Source organism: Phyllopteryx taeniolatus, chromosome 12 (genome assembly GCF_024500385.1).
Source record: "Phyllopteryx taeniolatus isolate TA_2022b chromosome 12, UOR_Ptae_1.2, whole genome shotgun sequence".
NCBI lineage: Eukaryota > Metazoa > Chordata > Actinopteri > Syngnathiformes > Syngnathidae > Phyllopteryx > Phyllopteryx taeniolatus.
This window is the reverse complement of record NC_084513.1, coordinates 18,922,538-18,942,496: the sequence shown is the minus strand read 5'-3', so window position 1 is coordinate 18,942,496 and position 19,959 is coordinate 18,922,538. Positions and strand designations below refer to the sequence as shown.

The 19,959-nt window shown below is 41.7% G+C and overlaps 2 protein-coding genes across 4 annotated transcripts in view; one reads left to right on the top strand and one right to left on the bottom strand.

The window, feature by feature from the left end:
* Window positions 1-19,709, bottom strand: part of frmpd4 (FERM and PDZ domain containing 4) — a 38,770-nt gene extending 19,061 nt beyond the window's left edge. Inside the window, exon 1 of one of the 3 annotated variants that reach the window (XM_061792495.1) lies at window positions 19,577-19,709. In XM_061792495.1, the coding sequence (XP_061648479.1) occupies window positions 19,577-19,620 (44 nt within the window). In that variant the 5' untranslated portion in view covers window positions 19,621-19,709. Of the gene's footprint in view, window positions 1-2,636; window positions 2,970-12,512; window positions 13,128-19,576 lie in introns of those variants that run through there. The other 2 variants (XM_061792496.1, XM_061792497.1) reach the window with 2 other exon arrangements.
* LOC133486815 (rho GTPase-activating protein 6-like) overlaps window positions 1-19,959 on the top strand; it is a 78,779-nt gene that overhangs the window by 29,002 nt on the left and 29,818 nt on the right. The window contains exons 2-4 of the mRNA XM_061792504.1: window positions 4,950-5,048; window positions 5,140-6,911; window positions 6,980-7,072. Coding sequence (XP_061648488.1) covers window positions 7,011-7,072 — 62 coding nt within the window. The 5' untranslated portion in view covers window positions 4,950-5,048; window positions 5,140-6,911; window positions 6,980-7,010. The remainder of the gene's footprint in view (window positions 1-4,949; window positions 5,049-5,139; window positions 6,912-6,979; window positions 7,073-19,959) is intronic.

Genomic DNA, 19,959 nt, shown 5'->3' with positions numbered 1-19,959 from the left:
CCTTAACATTTATTTATACTTTTTTTCCCACTTACATTTTGTGATTTTTACAAATGCAAGCCTTAACCTTGTCTTGATCTTGATTTGGTCCAGACCAACGTTGGGCTAGTTCTTGACTGTTTTAGCTCCTCAAAGCCCTGGTTTTATCTTGGTCTCATCTCCTTGAAGTCATGTTCTTTACTTGGTCTAACATTTTCCCAGCCTTGATCATGAATTGGTGTCATCTTCTCAAGGTCTTGGTCTTGAATTTCTCTGCTCTCCTCAAAAACTTGGTCTGTTATTACCTCAGCCTTGGTCATGATTTGATCTCATCTCTTTGAAGTGTTGTTCTTGACTTAGTCTCACATTGTCTCTGTCTTGGTCTTGAATTGGAGTTATCTCCTCAAAATATTGTCAGATCGCCTCCAAGATTTGGTCTCACATTGCCTCAGTCTTGATCTCGATTTGGTCTCGACCAACCTTGGTCTAGTTCTTGACTGAAAGCCTTGATTTGGACTTGTCTTTTTACGTACTCACATTGTCTCATCCTCTCATGCCTTCATCTTGACTTGGTCTCACGTTGCCTTGGTCTTGATTTGGTTTCATGCCCTCAAACTTTATTGTTCTTGATTTGGTCTCAACTCTTAAAATCCTTCGTTTTGACTTCCCTCAGCCTTGGACTCATCTCTTCTTAAACCTGATGTTGACTTAGTCTCACATGGCCTCGACTTTCATCTTGACTTGACATGATTTCTTCAATGTCTTGGTCTTGACTTTGTCTGATCTCCTCATAATCTTGGTCTTAAATCGGTTTTGTCTCCTCGAAATCTTGCTCTTTTGACTTTGTCGACTCACCTCAAAATCTTGTAGTCAGTAACAAGATTTGATTTGATCCTGTCAAAGCCACGGTCTCGACTTAGTCTGATCTTGTCAAATTCTTGGTTTTAACTGGGTTTTGGTTTATGTGATCTTCGCACTACTACTACTACAACTATATATTTCTTCTTTTGAAATTGTACGGCGCCCTAAATTTTGCCTTTCTTTGTGACCACTACCTACCCCCTGATATAAGTTGGCAAAAGAATTCGCACTGGTACCTGTACTTGGATATGTTTTTTCTTGGTTTCTTCCCTGTCTTTGTATCTGCACCCTGACTTCCATATGAAAGCAGTGGCAGTAAGTAATGTCACTTCAAAGGCTTGTCTTCTGTGGAACAGGGCTCTTCACATCCATTATTCAAAGCCTCCCTGTCTCTCCCTCTAAATGCTTCCCTAGTTATTGTAGCGGCCATAATAAGTTGTGTGCAGTGCGCTCGCGTCTGCATGGGTGCGTATGTTAATGCGGGTTGTGTCCGCTGGCATTCACCGCTCGCATGTGTGCACATGCCCGCGACATGAGATGTGAACACTATCACGCCCTCTCATCAGCACCACAGCAGTGTTTTGCAACAAAATGTATGTAGGTGATGAGGTATCAGAAATAATGTTTTTGCCTAGTAGTTCATCTGAGGCAACGTGTTTCCTTTCCCAAAGCAAAAATGTGCTCGCGGTGTATATGAGTTTACAGATGCATGTTTGACACACAGCACATTTGTTGGGAGAAGGCAGCAGTGGTGTATATTTAGAACACATTTCCTGCAGCTCAAATGATGTGTGTGGACACGAGAGCAAGCTGTTGAGGTACAAAAAGTGAGATGGATTTGTATCTTTCATATTTGCACATTTTATTATAAGACAAAAAACAGAAATGTATCAAAAATAATTTCACTTTTATACAGTTGTCCAAGAATGTTGCTAAAATTTTAAAGGTTTTCACGACGACTTCAAAATTTCCATTAGAATGAATGAATACATTTGATTAGCTTAATTATTGTACTTTGGTTTATTTTTGAACGGTCCTAAATCAGTACTTTACTTTAAGTTTGTGACAACAAAAACATACTTATACAAATAGATTCAAAAAGCATTATATTTGGCCCCTTTAAATGACGTCCAAATGTTGCAATTTTGGACATTAAACACATGAATTAAATAGTTAACTGCGGAACTCTTTTGCCAACTTTGTTGCTAAGCAAAACAGCAACATGTAAACAGTCTCTGAGATGAATTTAAGAGTGGAGTCTTACCACATGTTGATAACCAGTTCCCTTTACACTATGATTAGATAATTTTATGTTACGTAGATGAAGCTTTAAAAAACACTTTGGTTCCAGCACTCTGACATATGATCAGCCTGCAATGTTGTGAGGATCCCTGTTTATGTTCCCGGGCATCTACATGCCTTATTCGCCCTGACCGTTCCTCTATTTTAGTTCTTGCATTTCTCTGAATCTCTCCACAATTGTCCCTTTTTTAATTTGGTTTTTAACTTCTCCTTCACTTTCTTTCTGCATCAGTAACATGCTTTGTTATTCCAAAAATGTGTATATCCAAATAAAGGCTTCCCCCTAATTGACACCTCCCCAATCTGAAGTTGAGTAAATAAACGCGTCTGGCCACTATTTGCAGAAATATGTTAGTCCTATTATTGGCCATTAATTTCCCTTATGTATTGAGAGTTTACAACTATGAAAAAAAAAAACAATCCTGGAATTTTGAAACCCTCATTGAACCATTAAAGCAAACAACAAACAAACAACCACTTGATACAGTACTTACAGTTTCAGATGATTTGCCCTCAAAATCTTTCTCCCAATTGACAAAGTGTCTCTTTAAATCCATTTTCCGTTCACATTAGCTGAAGCACAATAGATCCCGTGATCTTTGATTTCTTGTTACTTTTCCTGAGCACGATGCCGTTGAGTTGCAGGACCCAGGTTTGTGTCGACGCTAAATAGGGTTCACCGTGAAAATGATCTTCCCCGCGCTCGCATAAATAAATGATGGCTGCACAGTCGCACCGGACTAAGTAGTCGAGAGCCAAGTGGGTAAACCATGCTGCACAATTCATGAACAGGTTACCCAAGAGTCACAGTGTGGACAATTAAGAAATGTGCGTCCCTCGAGGATGTTTTGATGTCAAATTAACACTGAGTACTTTCAAATGCTTGTTTTTGTTTGCATGTCACTTTTTACAAACTTCTTTTCAAAAGAAGGCAAAAAAGAATAATTAGAAAAGCTGACTCACAATGAATAAAAAGGATTTCTTTCTAAATATGACGGTTCAAGGGGAGCAGTTGATTTAAAATTTGAATGGCAGATCACAATCAAAATGCAGCCAATTAAAGACTTAACTTCCTGCATCTTAATTAGAATGTCTTCCAAAGTTATCAGTAAGTACTTTGAGTTATGCTTTGTAGGAGATGGGAACGGATCACTTTTCAGCCCTTCATCAAATGTGCATGACCAACGTGATCCTTGCTTTTTCACTGTAGTTCACTTTCGCTTTCATCTCTTTTGAATAGCATGAAGGCTTCTAGTGTGTTATGAAACGCTGTAATCCTGTTCATGCGCATGGTGTCTATGCATTATGGAAAAGAAAAGCCATATCCCAAGAGGAGCACATCCCAACACGCACACACATACTCAAACTACTTTGCATAAATCACATTGATTATGCCCAATATGTGTAGCTATATGCAATCAAACCACACAAACACCTGCAAGCATTTGTTCAACTTTTTTGGTAAAATCATTAGGGAAGTGTTACTTTATGGCTCCCTTTTGCGCACATTTTTTTTTCTTCCTGATAGTTATGTGCTGTGTCAGAAGGCTCAACTCTTTTCTTTTGGCTCACGTGGCTTTCCCAGCATGCATCGCGTCAAGCCGGAGCCACATTAATCTCTCTAGTCTTTGTTTTAGAGGTGCCGCCGTCAATCAAAGACCACATTAACTCTTGTCAGTTGTAGCGCAGGTTTGGTGTGGTACATTCTAATATTAGAAGCTACAGTAGATGCAAGTCGAAGGCCCCAAAATTTCGATGGCACAAAGACTCGGAATTCCAACCGATGTCCTTTTTCATGGGGGTGGGACTCATTGAAAAAATAATATAATTAATTGAAAGCTTTGTAATTAACACATATTCTACACATATACACATGCTATAACTTAAGTCACTGTAAAGTGAAAAGTCTTCTAAATTTGACACACCACAGAGAAGAGTTGCTCGGAGCCCTGCCAAATTTGAATGATTAAGAAAATTGCCAAGTGTCTAAAATGAGGCTTCAAAATGATGAAAAATCAAGCCATTCTCTCCACTCTCGAATGCTGTGGGGCGTGTCTGTTGAATGCGCTGAAACCAGGCTCCGCTATTAACTATCAATCAAACTCTACTATTACAACCTGGAAAAATGGATGCTCGTTTGTATAGCATATTTCCTATGCCTACACATAACTTCATGTTTGAGCTGCGAAAGTATACTGCATCCGCTTAAAGGTATGTATTCGGTGGCTGGAATACCGTATATCTCACAGGAGTGTCAAAGGGCTTTTCCACGCTGCGAGAACGAGGTGCCCTAAAAAGGGAAGATGCATTTTTGGGATATAAGCACAGCTAGCTAGCTAATTGTGTAACTAGGAAGAAGGCAAGTTCTTATATAGTGGTGCAGGGGTGACTCATGCAAGGGTTTAAGGGCTTCACTGAGCCACGCCCCCACAAAAATCAGGAAAACTGAACAGTTTGGCGCTATAGCTCCACAGAAGAGTACTACACAGTTCTCAGTCTTTGTACATGCTTTGAGCTATTATCGTCAAACATATATAGTTATTAATAAATCTGCATTCAGGTTATGATGGTTTGATTTCAATCTACAAGATTTGAAAGGATGTTTTATCAATTCGACCACTATCGAGGATTTAGCCGTTGTTTTTTTCTTTTACTTTTTGTAGATTTTTTTTTGCAACATTTAGACCCTGATTTTTTTTCCCCGGGTACTCCAGTGTCCTCCCACCTTCCGAAACCATGCATTTTACGTTGACTAAAGACTCTAAATTGCCCATGAGTGTGACTGTTTTTTTGTTTTTTTTGTCTAGACTGTATGTGCCCTTTGAGTGACAGGCAAACAGTGCAAGGTGTGCCCCACCTCTCGCCCCAAGTCGGCTGGGATGGACTTCAACTTCCTCCCGTGATGAGTATATAGTGTAGCAAATACATGCTTTTTCTCCAAATCGACTGCCTACTGAACACATAGTCTTCATGCTGCTCTTATCTTTGCATGTGCAGTATGAGCGACATGGATAGATGCAGAGCCAGACGTCTAATGCGATTCTGTTTGCGTGTGAAAGCTGCGGAAAGACGGCAGATGAGAGGAGCGCCTCCCGCAAAGCGGCCCGTGGAGAAGTGGCTCAGACCGAGAGGAACCTCGCCGATTAAAGGCTTTATTCCTCTATGACTCGTTTTTAGTTTTGAAGAGCAAAAACAAATTTTTGTTTTGTTTCACAAAATGCCCCCTACCCCCAACCTTTCTGTTCCTCCCACTACTTTGTAGCTAATACCCCCCCCCCCCCCCGGTCAAAATGAGAGCTTGTTAGGACCGGCTTCATTGTGCTCTTGCAGTGCAACCATCGGATTCAGTGATATTGTCTGAATTAAATGAGAGGCTTGTGCTGAAAAGGAGGCCTTAAACCTGCATTCTTTGTTATTTACAGTAGGGGGCGACCACACTGGATTCATTATTCACTTCAACGCTTCCTAGCAGTTAACCTGTCAATCAGTGATCCTCTCCTTCTCCGCCCCTTTCTAATCTGATGATCACTTCAGTTGAAGATGGCAACTACCAGAATGAGACTCATGGCTTCAAAACATTACTAAATTTGACCAAGGAGTTTCCACAAATGACCACCTCTTTGATCCAGTCTGGAGCGTTCGATCACAATAACGGCTCAATTAGACATCAGAAGAAGACCGCTGTGTCATAGCAACGACCTATGGTCACACACACACACTCGATCACACTCATGTTGAAAAGTGTTTCTGCTGAATAACGTTCACTTGATGAGAGCGAGGCCAGTGTATCTCGACTTTACCACATGAAATACTGTGTTTGCCTTTCTTTTATAAGCTCTGCTTTTGTTGCCATGGGCAACCAGGGTATTCTCAGCAGCTCTATGTATAGAAAGAGGTAGTTTTTTTATTTTTGTTTGTTTTTTTGTTTTGGTTAGCTAATCTCATCTGGGTGGGAATAAAACTGCATCAGGGAAGCATCCCACCCACGATGAGCCTCGGATATTGAACTGTGAGTAAGCGAGCCTCCCAAATCCCGCTGCCTCTCTAGGTAGCGAAGAAATGCACAGCGAAGAAATGAAAATTAGGATCAAATTAATCAAATGCATGTCAAACTGATTAATAAAACATTGAATACGAAAAAGGCTAAGTTATTGCAGCACTGTAATAGTATATTGATGTGATAGTTTTACAGGTTTCTAATAAACTGAATTCTCATTGGAACAAATGGTACGTTAATTTTACTTTGTAGTTTTCATTTTCAAGTCTTTAAAAAGATTAAATTAAAGCCATGTTGCATAGCATAGCACAAGAAAGTGGAATGCAAAATGATGAATGAATGAAACAAATAGTGGCTGTCCCTCCAATTAATCACCAGATGCCTCATCCATTTAACCCTCAAATTGACTTCTCCCTTTTCCTATTAGGGGAAAAAAAATGAGTAGTAATAATTTCAGTTCACTGACGCTATTGTTCACACACGAACATTACAGAGCCCAGTTAAACCTCATTGCTAACCAATACAGCAGCACCTACTGCGGCACATGAACAGTCTTTCAGCTGACGGATCTGTTTTTCTGAATTTCACCATTATCAGCATGACATCAATGACAATGTACTAGTAATATTGTTTAGTATTATGCCAAAAATGCATGCAAATAAATACTTTTTTCTCAACATGAATTCCAATAATTGTAAAATATTTCTAGGGGACTGTATGGCTCTACCTTCCTGTTCCCAGTCCATTATGTGTCATCAGGATTCTTTAAAAGGTGAGTAGTTCTACATTATCTTTGTGTTCATTAGACTGTTGTTAACATATTGCACTTATTAATTCCAGCAATACTTATAAAACACCACTAAGTGACAGTATGGCTTTTGCAAACAGCTTCCTGTTCCCACTTCATTTTGTGTTGTCAGCTATCTTCAAAGGGTGAGTAGTATTTTTTTTCATTTTATGCCAAAGAGTTTTGCTTCTCTTTACACCTGACAGTTAAGAACGTGAAAATGTTACTTAAAACATTGCTTGTAAAGTTAACAAAGGTTTTATAAAGGTGAGTGTAGACTGTGTTGTGTGTGTCCATGTTTATGTCTCATTTCTTACTGTTTCTCTGCATTTTCCCCTGTCTTCCACTTGACATGAATTGTAATATACTGGTAATATTGTTTAGTATTATGCCATAAATGTGTACAAATAAATGCATTTTTCTAAACATACAGCACTTATTAATTCATAACTACTGATAATACGCATCGAGTTGACAGTATGGCTTTATTTGTTATATTGTCTTGTAGTTGTATTAGTCAGTGGCAATCTTCTCTTAACACGTATGACAATAAGGAATGTAAAATGTTACTTCAAACTTTGCCAATACTGTTGGTAAAGGTTTTATGAAGGTGACCATTTGAGTCAGTAGTTACGTAATTAGAGACCGTGTACTGATTTTGGAGGTTTGTTTCTAATTGCATTATACTTGTTTGAAGATAATTGCTGAAAACATATGCAAAGACTGAGAACTATGTAGTACTCAATTGTGGAGTTTTTCAGCTTTTCACTTTTCCAGATTTCTTTTGTGGTGTGGCTAAAACGGCTGGCGTGGCTGCTGTAGAGCGCCTCTTTGTCAGTCATGATTGTGTGCACATCAGAGAGAGAAGGTGAAAGAGTGAGCTTAGTGCTGGCGTGGCCACTTTAGAGTGCCTCGTTGTCTCGGTGTGGCGAAGCCCTGTGACAACCCTGCGGGATATATCCCAGTAGTATCCATTTTTCTATGTCATAGAAGTGGTGTTTGATTGGCAATTGACAATTGAGCGGAGCGTGGTTTTAACGTATTCAGTGAACACGCCCACAATGTTCGAGCGCAGAGAGAACGAATTGATTTTTCATAATTGTGAAGCCTTATTTCACATACTTTGTGTCGTGTCAAATTTAGAAGACTTATCTTAACTTTAGAGGGACTTTAATTTAGTTTATTATTGTTGTTCGAAATCTTTCTTCTTATCAAATTTTGCACCTACAGGAATTGTAATCACTCAGTGACCGTCCTAGCCCGAAGCTAGGTCACTGCGTTTATCTATTGTTTCTCCTCGAGATGTCACGGATGCAGCGCAGTGCACCTCATTGTGCTCTTCACTGGCTTTGACACTGAGCGCTAAAGGACAGAACAAACTATAAACAGTTGCCTAAAACCTCAACCATCAGCCAGCTGGCTCCCATTTCTGATCTCCTCCTGCTCCTCCTCCTCTGAGATTCTGCTTTGACTGACAGAGCGTTTAGCCCTTGTGTACGCTCACGAACATTTAGGCTAATCAATTTGAGGCCACACCAGCCAATTATGGATCACACGCACACATGTTGCAGAAAACGGACACGTGAACATGTTTTTAATGATGTGGCAAAACCGACTTGATTTATATCAGGTGACGTAGACTATGAAACGCGAGCAAGCTCACTCACATAATCCCAGTGATTTAGTAGCATGTGACAGTACAGAAATGATTTGCTGATCAGTACAAACCATGGAGACGTCGTGATTAACTGAGCATTTTTTTTTTTTTTGTTCATAGGCCAAACAAAAAAATGGAATCATCCCCATGTATCATGAAATGATCATTCAACAGGAAAACCTAACAGTTTTAGAAGTAGATGTCTAGAATAAATGCAGACATTGCCCATTAAACGCTTCATCAACCTGAGCTAAATAGCTTTCTGCTGACTGAAATTCTAGTTGGCAGCTCAAGGGGGGTTGGGGGTAAGAAAAACAAAACTAAAAATAATGCCGACGTTAAAGGGATCGGTGCTGTGTGGCCCTTATTAACGCTGGCGGTCTGCAGTGACGTCGGGGGTCCACCGAGAGACGCCTTGTAAACGCCACCCACGCTGGCGCACGACATAGAAAGACACCGGCAAAACAAAACAAATGAGAAGTATTGGGACAACTAGGCATGATGCCTATCAGCAAAATTTTGAAGCGTGTGTTTGGGAAGCAGGGGTTTCTCAGGTTCTTCCACATGCCTGAAAAAAAAGGGCTTTTCCCGAACTGTTCTCACAAAGTTGGAAGCATGGAATTGTCCAAAAATGTCTTGTTAAGTGGAAAGAAACAATACAGCGAGTCACTCCAGTTCCACCACTGATTGATTAGCGGTGTTCCTCAATACTGTTGTCCATATGTTGTTCCTACTATGTCCCATCTTTCCACATTCAAATAATAAGCACTTCAGTGATGCACACTAAGATTGTATTGTTTTTTTTTTTTAAGTACTTTTGAACATTATTTCTCTGATAATTCAAGTAAGATCACGTGCCACCAACAGTCTGAGCGAGATGAGTAGAACATTTTTAATAATATTAAAACAGTGGTGTTTCTAATGGAGACAAATCCCATAGGCGGTTTTGATGTACAGTCCGTGGGGGAAGATCAGAAACATTCAAGCCCACCCATGGGAGCGTGTACTCTTTGATAAAGTGTATTGCTTGACAATTCGTTAATTCATCAGAGTTGCTTGTTTCTCATTGCCAATGACATTCAAAGCGTTTTGAATAGTGGTTTTCTCTTGTTGGAAGGTGGTTTAGAGTGCGGTTACCCTGCGTTTTCTGATTGTGTTATTTTTTTTTTACTATATGTGATTATCTTAAAGGGATATGAATGTCACACATAAAATGTTTAAAAATCACATACAATTGTGGTGTGATGCATCCAGTACTTGGTGCAATCATATAGTTCCATCCTTTGCCTCTACAGTAAGTTATTTCAATTTCGTGGTGCATGGCGAATCACAAAAGGCAGCGCCCACATCCTACGGTGTGAACTCAAAACCCTCACAGTTTATACATGGGTCATCCGTCTAGTATCCCTGATTTCCAATAGGGCTCATTGGACTGACTTATTTATTGAGTTTATTTAACCTTTATTTATCCAGGTAAGCAAATTGAGAACAGATTCTCATTAGAAATGCCAACCTGGCAGCTGGCAGCAGAGTGAAACAAAGCCAAATAAAAGCAAACACAAATAAATAGACAACAAACACAGTGTGATTCCCTTGGAGGAGTTGGTTTAAGTACAACCCTGTGGAATTGGCCAACAAGCTGTGCTTTTTGACCAAAAGCTTTTAACCTTCCTGTTCATTTTCGGGCACCTTGGATGCGGGGAAGCGGATTGTGACCAGGATCACTAAAAACATAGCAGAATAAATACTTTTTGAGTATGAGATAGCCTCGCAACATCAAATTGATTCTACAACCCCAATTCCAATGAAGATGGGACGTTGTGTTAAACATAAATAAAAACAGAATACAATGATGTGCAAATCATGTTCAACCTATATTGAATTGAATACACTACAAAGAGAAGATATTTAATGTTCAAACTGATAAATGACGGATTGTTTTTAGCCAATAATCATTCACTTAGAATTTTATGGCTGCAACACGTTCCAAAAAAGCTGGGACAGGTGGCAAAAAAGACAAAGAAAGAAAGTTGAGGAATGCTCATCAAACACCTGTTTGGAACATCCCACAGGTGAACAGGCTAATTGGGAACAGGTGGGTGCCATGATTTGGTATTAAAGGAGCTTCCCTGAATTGCTCAGTCATTCACAAGCAAAGATGGGGCGAGGTTCACCTCTTTGTGAACAAGTGCATGAGAAAAAAGTCGAACAGTTTAATGACAATGTTCCTCAACGTAAAATTGCAAGAAATTTCGGGATTTCATCATCTACGGTCCATAATATCATCAAAAGGTTCAGAGAATCTGGAGAAATCACAGCATATTAGTGGCAAGGCCAAAAACCAACATTGAATGCCCGTGACCTTCGATCCCTCAGGCGGCACTTCATCAAAAACCGACATCAATGTGTAAAGGATATCACCACATTTCACCACACTTCAGAAAACCAATGTCAGTAAATACAGTTCGGCGCTACATCTGTAGTGTAACTTGAAACTCTACTATGCATTTTTTACTATGCATGAATTTAATTCTTATTCCATGAACTCAATATTAATCAGAACACCGTGTTTAGACTAGTGGGGGCGCACACAACGTAAAGCAAAAGCCATTTATCAACAACAAAGTGGAAAAGTGTTCTGTGTTCAGACGAGTCCAGATTTCAAATTGTTTTTGGAAATTGTGGACGTCGTGTGCTCCAGGCCAAAGAGGAAAAGAACCATTCGGACTGTTATGGACATAAAGTTCAAAAGACAGCATCTGTGATGGTATGGGGCTGTGTTAGTGCCAATGGCATGGGTAACTTACACATTTGTGAAGGCACCATTAATGCACAAAGGTACATGCAGGTTTTGGAGAAACATATGGTGCCATCCAAGCAACGTCTTTTTCATGGATGCCCCTGCTTATTTCAGCAAGACAATGCCAAACCACATTCTGCACGTGTTACGACAGCGTGGCTTCATGGTAAAAGAGTGTGGGTACTACACTGGCCTGCCTGCAGTCCAGACCTGTCTCCCATGGAAAATCTGTGGCGCATTATGAAGCGTAAAATACGATGACGGAGGCTCCAGACTGTTGAACAGCTGAAGCTGTGCTCAAGCAAGAATGGGAAAGAATTCCACCTACAAGGCTTCAACAATTAGTGTCCTCAGTTCCCAAACGTTTATTGAATGTTGTTAAAAGAAAAGGTGATGTAACACAGTGGTAAACATGACCCTGTCCCAGCTTTTTTGGAACGTGTTGCAGCCATAAAATTCTAAGTTAATGATTATTTGCTAAAAACAATAAAGTTTATCAGTTTGAACATTAAATATCTTGTCTTTGTCGCGTATTCAATTAAATGTAGGTTGAACATGATTTGCAAATCATTGTATTCTGTTTTTATTTATGTTTAACACAACGTCCCAACGTCATTGGAATTGGGGTTGTAATAAGGTGAGCAAATGTTTAGTATTATATAGATTGCTGAGTTAAATGATTGGCTTTTTTATACCATTCAGGTTTTATTTTGTTTTAGAATTACATTCCAGGCCAAATGGCCACAGGCCGTACGTAGGTTCCCCACCCCTGCTGTCTCACGATATCTTTTTTTGCCACTTTCTTGTGTCATTTTCAACTGAAAGATACTCATTCACAGTTCGAAAATACACTTGAACTCAATAATGGGTCAGGACATGAATAATAATGTTGAGTGTAACTGTATACCACATGTTTTAACTTGCGCTACCATCTCCTGCATCTGCCCCCACGCTTATCTACTAGCTCACCACATCAGTTCCTCATCACTTTCCAGTTTGAGCAACCATGACAAATTACAATTCTTTTTTTTCTAATTCTCTAAAATGATGCCGGTGTTCACGCATAGCACCTAGTGACAAGCGCAGGCACACACAGCATCGTGAGCATCAGCAGTAGCAGCAGACTCACCCTGACAGCTTTGGCATCTTCACAAAGCTGAACACATCCATGTGTGCTGCAGGTCGCAGTCGAGGCGACAAATGTACCAACTGCTTCACTCGTGCTCCATTGTCCGAACACCGTCTTTGACAGCAAAGGGATGAATAATTCAAGAACAACACACACTGAAAAAAAGTGGCGCTTCCACAAGTCAGGTGGAGAGATTATTCGTGTTGTCTGGGCTTCTGCATGGCTGAGTGATTGCTGTGTCCTCGCCTCGCAAATCCACTACAGCGCATGGAAAAGGATCTGGCAGTGTGTGTGGAGCTTCCCCCCGCTGGTTACATCCTTCAAAGCATGCCTGCGTTAAGCCACCTTCATTTAATTTCCATCGCGGCGGAATTATGTGCGGGAGCCGCGCATGAACAACAGCTTTGGAGAGAAGCAGGGAGAGAGAGAGAGAGAGAGATGGATGGATGAGAGGGAGGTACACGGATGTGGGAATGTGAAAGGGTGTGCATAGGAGCCACAGGAATTCCATCTAAAGGATGCAGCCGGCTACGTAGAAGTCCCCGAAGGCTGGTGTCATCAATCAGTTGCGCAGCCACGACGCAGCGTGCCGTGCAATATATTGTTGCTGGAAAAAGCAACAGCTGGAGAGCGAGCATGCACCTAATGTAGACGCCCCCCCCCCCCCCCCCGCCCAACCCCGCCCACCACCCTCCACCCCTCCATCAAACAAACCACCCCCTACTTCTCCAACTGTGCTCACAGCTGCACAGGACAACTCTAGTCTGCATTTATGATTTTGACCTTTCAAAACTGTTAAAGCTTCCTCTCCATTATGCCACATCACGATGGTCGTCCAAACACATTTTTGGGGCCACAGAGATGATAACATCGAGGACTGTTATCTATAGCGTTATAAAGGGCATCAAGCATTTCTAGTGGAACCCTCAAAGTCGAACACAATCCGTTCCCTCTATTCATTTTTTATAGTGCTTGTCCTCATTAGTCAGAATCAGAATCATGTGTCAAAAACACAAGGAATTTGTAGTGTAGTGGATTAGTAGTTGGAGTTGCTCTAGTACAACAAGAGACAGCCATTTCAGATGGTCATGGTCTGTGTTTTAGTTGAGACTAGATTTAGTTTTGTTTCATGTTTTCCTGTGTCCCATGTTGTTCATGTCTTGTGTGTCTGTTGGGTTACGTGTCCACCTGTTCTTGTCAACCCTCTCCCACGTGTCAACCAATCAGCTCCCTCCAGCCACTTGTGTCTTGTCCTGGTATTTCTTGTCGTTTGTATTTAATTCCCTGCTTTCTTTCAGTCTGTGTTGCTGCATTGTCATAGGTCGATCATTATGTGTCGTCATGTCTCCTTTTTCCCGTCATGTTTCTGCTGTGGTCAGTTCTTTGTTCCCTGGTGTTTCTTTGTTATTTTGTGTTTAGATTTTGGACTTTGTTCATTTAGCTTTTTGCCTCAGTGATCCTTGGTTGCCTTTTTTGGTTTTATAAATAAATAATTCCTCCTGCCAATTGGGTCCTCCACTTTCTCGCCTCCAACACCTCGAAAACCCGAACCTGAAAATTTGGATCGCAAGTGAGCTGGGGCCAATCTGACTTTGGATGAGAGACCGGGTACGCCCTAGACTGGTTGCCAGTCAATCATAGGGCAGATATATACAAACAACTATTCACACTCACATCTTCAATAAACTGAACCGATTGCGACATTGACTGATACACTGGAATGGAAAAACTGCTATCACTGATTTTCTTATCGGGGAAAAAAAACTGTTTTGGCGCTCCACATATGGCGCTCGACTGTGTTGATTTTTATTGAACCCCAAACAAGGTAGAAGCAGATTACTCTGTTCGCTGTGGGTGTATTGTGATAATACAAAGAGAGGAAATGAGTGAAAGAGAAAAGAAAAGCATACCATGCTGCTCCCAATCCGTTCTGTGAAGCTAATTTAGTCAATTCAAAACAATATTTCCCACGGAGATCAGTTATATATTTGGAACAATTGCTTGCAAATCCAAAATTGTCACTATACTAAAACATTTGTTTAAAATTCCTGACTATCATACAAGTGTAAACAAAAACAACAACACACAAAGCATGAAATACAGCACAGACTGACTTTGACAAATGAGGAGGCGGAATATGTAAGGCGGAAGTCGTGTTCCAGATGCACCTTACATATCTTTTTTTTTAACTTTAACATAATTTAAAAGGGCGGCACGGTGGACGACTGGTTAGAGCGTCAGCCTCACAGTTCTGAGGACCCGGGTTCAATCCCCGGCCCCGCCTGTGTGGAGTTTGCATGTTCTCCCCGTGCCTGCGTGGGTTTTCTCCGGGCACTCCGGTTTCCTCCCACATCCCAAAAACATGCATTAATTGGAGACTCTAAATTGCCCGTAGGCATGACTGTGAGTGCGAATGGTTGTTTGTTTGTATGTGCCCTGCGATTGGCTGGCAACCAGTTCAGGGTGTACCCCGCCTCCTGCCCGATGACAGCTGGGATAGGCTCCAGCACGCCCGCGACCCTAGTGAGGAGAAGCGGCTCAGAAAATGGATGGATGGATAATTTAAAAGCAAATGCAGCCTGCGGTATATCATCCAAATTGTATGGACTGTAAAACTGGGCATACTGTGCGTAATGTACTGTGTGAATATAACCAGTGTCAACCCTGATTCCCAATGGACGACAATTACAGTCGGCACTCTTGACGTGCACACGAGGAAACAAGAATCATTTGGCTGCTCCCGACCAGTCGTACGGCGATCAGATGAATTTCAGACGTCGCTCCCGACAGTGTTGATATTTCTTTGGGTTTTCGGCACAGATGAAGGCACAACTGATAATGAAACTTGAACCGAACCGGGGACCTTCTTGCTTTGAGGCAGCTGCTACCATTTAACAGTTGCCAACAGTTCGAAACACACGCTGTGAACAGTGTGAAGAGTCAAGTCGTGGCTCTCAGTCAGTCCGTGCTGCGTGAGCACTTCACTCGTTAGCGTTTTGCTTTCGGTCGTGGGCTATTTGCACCGACTTTTAAGCTGCCACTTCTGAAGTTTCCGTCTATGCACAGCTTTAGGCGTTTAAGAGTTGACGAGCGACTGCACTTTCATTTAACATTTCTTCATTTCTCACTGATCTCCATAATTTGGTTGACTTGACTTTCTCATTTGCTTTGGGTGTAGGAGCTAATGCTGGTCATGCACTGTGTATTTTTGCTGTTCCACATTGGCCTCGTAGTTGTTGGTTTTGTGCAATGCAAACTGTTGCGGAGAGTCGGACAAATCAAGAAGAAGAAAGAATGCTAATGCTAAACACAAACAGCAAAGCCAGGGTTTCTCCTATTATTTGTGCATGGATCTGGGCCATAACCTCTGTCGACGCTCTTTACAATGTAGTTTGAGCAGTTAGGAATTTGTCCATTTCGTGCAGTGTGGAAAAGCCCAAGTGTTCAGAGCACAGATTAATACCTTAAGGACATTTCCTGAAAAGGCTTATTAACCACCATGGTAAATCAAGGAAAGGAGAATGATTGTGAAATTAAATTACTGCTGAATAGCACACTTAATTGCTTAGACACGAACTAAATTTCCTAGGTGTAAGGAAATAACTGTACACCTTGAAGTCATGCAATGACACAAGTGGAAAAACAAATGTCAGTTTTAGCCTACGTTTTAGTAGAACTAGCATCCAAAAAACACTCATTAAATCTTGACACCAGATGAAGAATCGCCGTGTGTCTTTTTTCTCAAAGACAAAAAACTAGCCCTCATAAATCAAACCCAATGGATGGGAGTCAATTAGCCTCATCGGTGATCCAAGTAGGGCTGATATTTCCTCATGTACCTCTGACGATTTGTGGGGGGATGAAAGCAGCATCTCTGCTGAAAAGGAAGCCCTCTGCTAGAAATCGCTAATTTCCAATGTCTATCTACTGAGAGCATCTGCCCCGCTGTGGACAGCTAATTAATGTTGGCAATACATTTGCTTCTGTAAAAAAGACATTAGCAGTAGCTCAGTCTGTAAGGACTTTGGGTTGTCCAGTCGGAGGACATGGGTTTGAGTCCCACTATTGGCAAAAATGTAAAAATTGGCAACTAGGTGTTTTATCATCCCCACCACCCCGCTCAAGTGTTTCTTTCACTCTGAAGCTCTCCTTGCATGTCTACATCTGTGTGATTCGTAGCATGCAACACAAAAGTATACATCGGAGTGGGAGTTGGATGAATAAACACCACTAAAAACAAAAAGCGGCAGATGCTAGCAGGCGATTTTCGAACCCCAATTCGTAGCTGCCTTCTTCAAGTCAAGAGGCAACTCTCCTCCTATTAAAATGCCACCACTTGTAAGCTCCTGCAGGCTGACTTGATATGCCTTTGCTGCGACTGATACGCTCAATAAGGAATGTTGTCTCTCTGACTTAGGGTCAGTCTCCCGTTGTTTTGTTTTTTTTCGGGCCAGCATCGCAAAGGCAAGGTTAATGGAAAAATAAGAAGCACACTTGGGTTTTCCCACGTGATGTCTCAGATTGTTGAGGGACAAAAAAAGCAATGTCTTTCCTAGAGCATAGGGTATAGGGAATGGACCCAGTGAATGAAGAGATGAGGTCTGATTTGCTTTAAATATAGCAACAGTGTCCTTTGGCTGTAGCTTTTGAGAGTCTCAGCATATTCTGGACAGTTGTGTTTGCCCATTCGGGCTTGCGGGCCCGAAGCCAACGTGAGCGGCAGCGGATATTAAGGTCAGACGGCAGCGTGATCTAAGGAGAATATGGCTGACGCTTTACACATCCAATCCCGCTGCCCCGCTGATGACGTACTCTAACCTCGGAGTCACTTTCGAATCAGCTGAATTCTGTCGTTTGGGAACACTTGTCCACTTAAAAACCCAACAGTACTTACATTTTGCAAGACCCTGCCTTCGGATCACCGCACGACTCTAAAAGCTGAAAATGCGCAGAGTGCAGCTGTTATGCATGAATTGCTAACCGCGCTAAACAACAGGGGCATGAATGTTTACTTAGATGCAGAGATTTGGCATCATTTGGGAATCGGCACAGCCTTGCATTACGAATTATGTGTTTTATTAAGGTTTTACGGTGTATTGCATTGCTGATTGCTGTTGCTGTCGCATCAGTTTCAACAAAATACGTATTACTAAGCACTGCAAAAAAGGCTTTTAATAGTAGTGACTAGCACCCTTGCAGTACTTATTTGACGATGCTACGATCAAATTTGCTAGTCGAGCCTCTTAAAATGAGGTAAAGCCACAAATAATTGGGAATTAATTGGTCCGAAATGTATTAAATATTTATTACAAAAAATGTATCTTTGTTTATCTATGTATGCCATTGTATAGTGACAGGCAGAACAAGTCAGACTTTTTTTTCCCACCCTATTAGCTCTTCTGCCTTTCTCTGCGTGAGTTACGCGCACTCACGGTGGACAACGAGGCACTCTAAAGCGGCCATGCCAGTGGACTTTCCGAAGGGAAGAGGCAGTTTCGAGTGTAGACATTGCTAGCTGCTAACTGCATGTGGCAATTGTCCCATATGACCGCTGATTCGAACGACGGCGCCTAATGTAAAGATGGGGAGCATGTGGGGCCCGTTTTAGCCACACCCCAAAAATGAGGAAAACTGTAATGATGAAAAACAGTTTAACGCTTTATCTCCACATTTGAGCACTGCGTAGTTTTCAGTCTTTGTAGCTCTTTTCAGCAATTGTCAGCAATTTAGCAATTTAGAAGCAAATCTCTGAATTCACTTTGCGGGGTCTTTAAGGGATCGAAAATCTCTCAGTTCACAACTTCTGTTCCGGTGTACTTTTCATATGTTTCCTACTGAATTGACATGGGAACAGGATAGTTTTGCATTTTTGCCATCGGTCTGCCACCACAGCACCAAAAGCATTGCAATTGACTCACTCATGCGATGATAATTTTTGCTGATGTATTCAGTGTATTAAATGGCTTTTAGGAGTGAAATTAAAGATGGCACGGATAAAATGTTACTCAGTTGAGTAGTAATATTCTCTTCACCTGCTGTTAAATTCATAGTAATACTACTTTGAACGTAATCCTCTGGGTCACTGCCAGGGCAAGTGTGGTCCTTTTTATCGAATGTTTCCAGGAAACTAGCCTCTCCCAGCATGACGTTTAGTGTTTTAGTCCAAACAATACAGTTTAATTCACTCAATACGAGACACATTTGGCAAGTTATGTATTCGAGGCACGGGCGGTGTAGCCTCGAGCTCCAAGCGGTGGCTTGACTAAAGAAGTCTGCTTCTTCTCTTTATCTCCACAGCCCCAAATTTGAACCCTCCACTGCCTCTACTGTCACAGATCTGAAGCCAAACAGGCTCCATACGCAATACTAATCACCAAGTGATGATGACGATAACCCTAACATCACGATACAGCGATTATGCGATAATCCGTACGTTGGAGGAAAGACATCCACAATCAGGACATCTGTGTAATTGAAGAATGCTAGAAACACCCTGCTTGCACTTTAAGCATACATCAAAATGTAATAATGTAAATGGGTGAATACAGTGTAGTTTTTGAGGGAGAAAAAGAATGCTTTATGCACTACAAATATGCAGCACTACATAAGAAGAACACTACATAATAGGATGGGTTTTCATTGGTCTGGTTTACACATGCAGTATTGCCGGTACAACGAAGAAAACAGCAAGATTTATTTAGTGCGAAATTGCATATAGCTGAACATCAGCTAGAAAAAGCTCCGCTGCCGGTTTATCGATTTTGGACTGTGAGCGATAAGAGCAACATCGACGTGCCTGAACTACTGGTAGTCCTGCGATGTTTGTTTCAAACAAAAACCTCTTCTTCGAAGCTGTTGAAAGCAATGCAGTTCTAAAATGATCTCAAGGACAACGCTATCGCAAATTCTACAAGAACTCAACAGGAGTAACACAACACTGATGGTACTTTGGAGAATTTCCAACAAGATTGTGCAACGACAGGCATCTAGTGTGAGCGAGTGATGATCACCTCTGACTGAGTTATATCACAAGACAACACGAGGGCCACCGGGGGACTACTCACTGAATGACAGTGAAGATGCCGAGTTCGTTGTCGTCCGGGTTCATCGTTGCTGACAGGTTCTCGGCACGGGTGCTCCTTCCCGGCGTTTCCCGTCAAGGCATTTAGAGCCCCCCCCCACCCCACCCCCCCCTGCCCCCGCCTCGCACTGAAACGCTCCCGGCCTGCGCTCCCCCGACTCGGCAAAGTTTGCCACCCTCTTGCTTTTTTGTTTGGACTTTTCCTTTCTTGTCTGACTGAGCCCCGTTCACTTCTGATTGCCTACAGTGGCCCCGTCCAAGCGACTGGCACCGTGCCCCCCGGGGAATAGAGCGAGCTTGTCGCTTCTGCCTCGGTAATGAAATAACATCACATTCCAGGCCAGTGCATCAGAAAACAGAGGGATC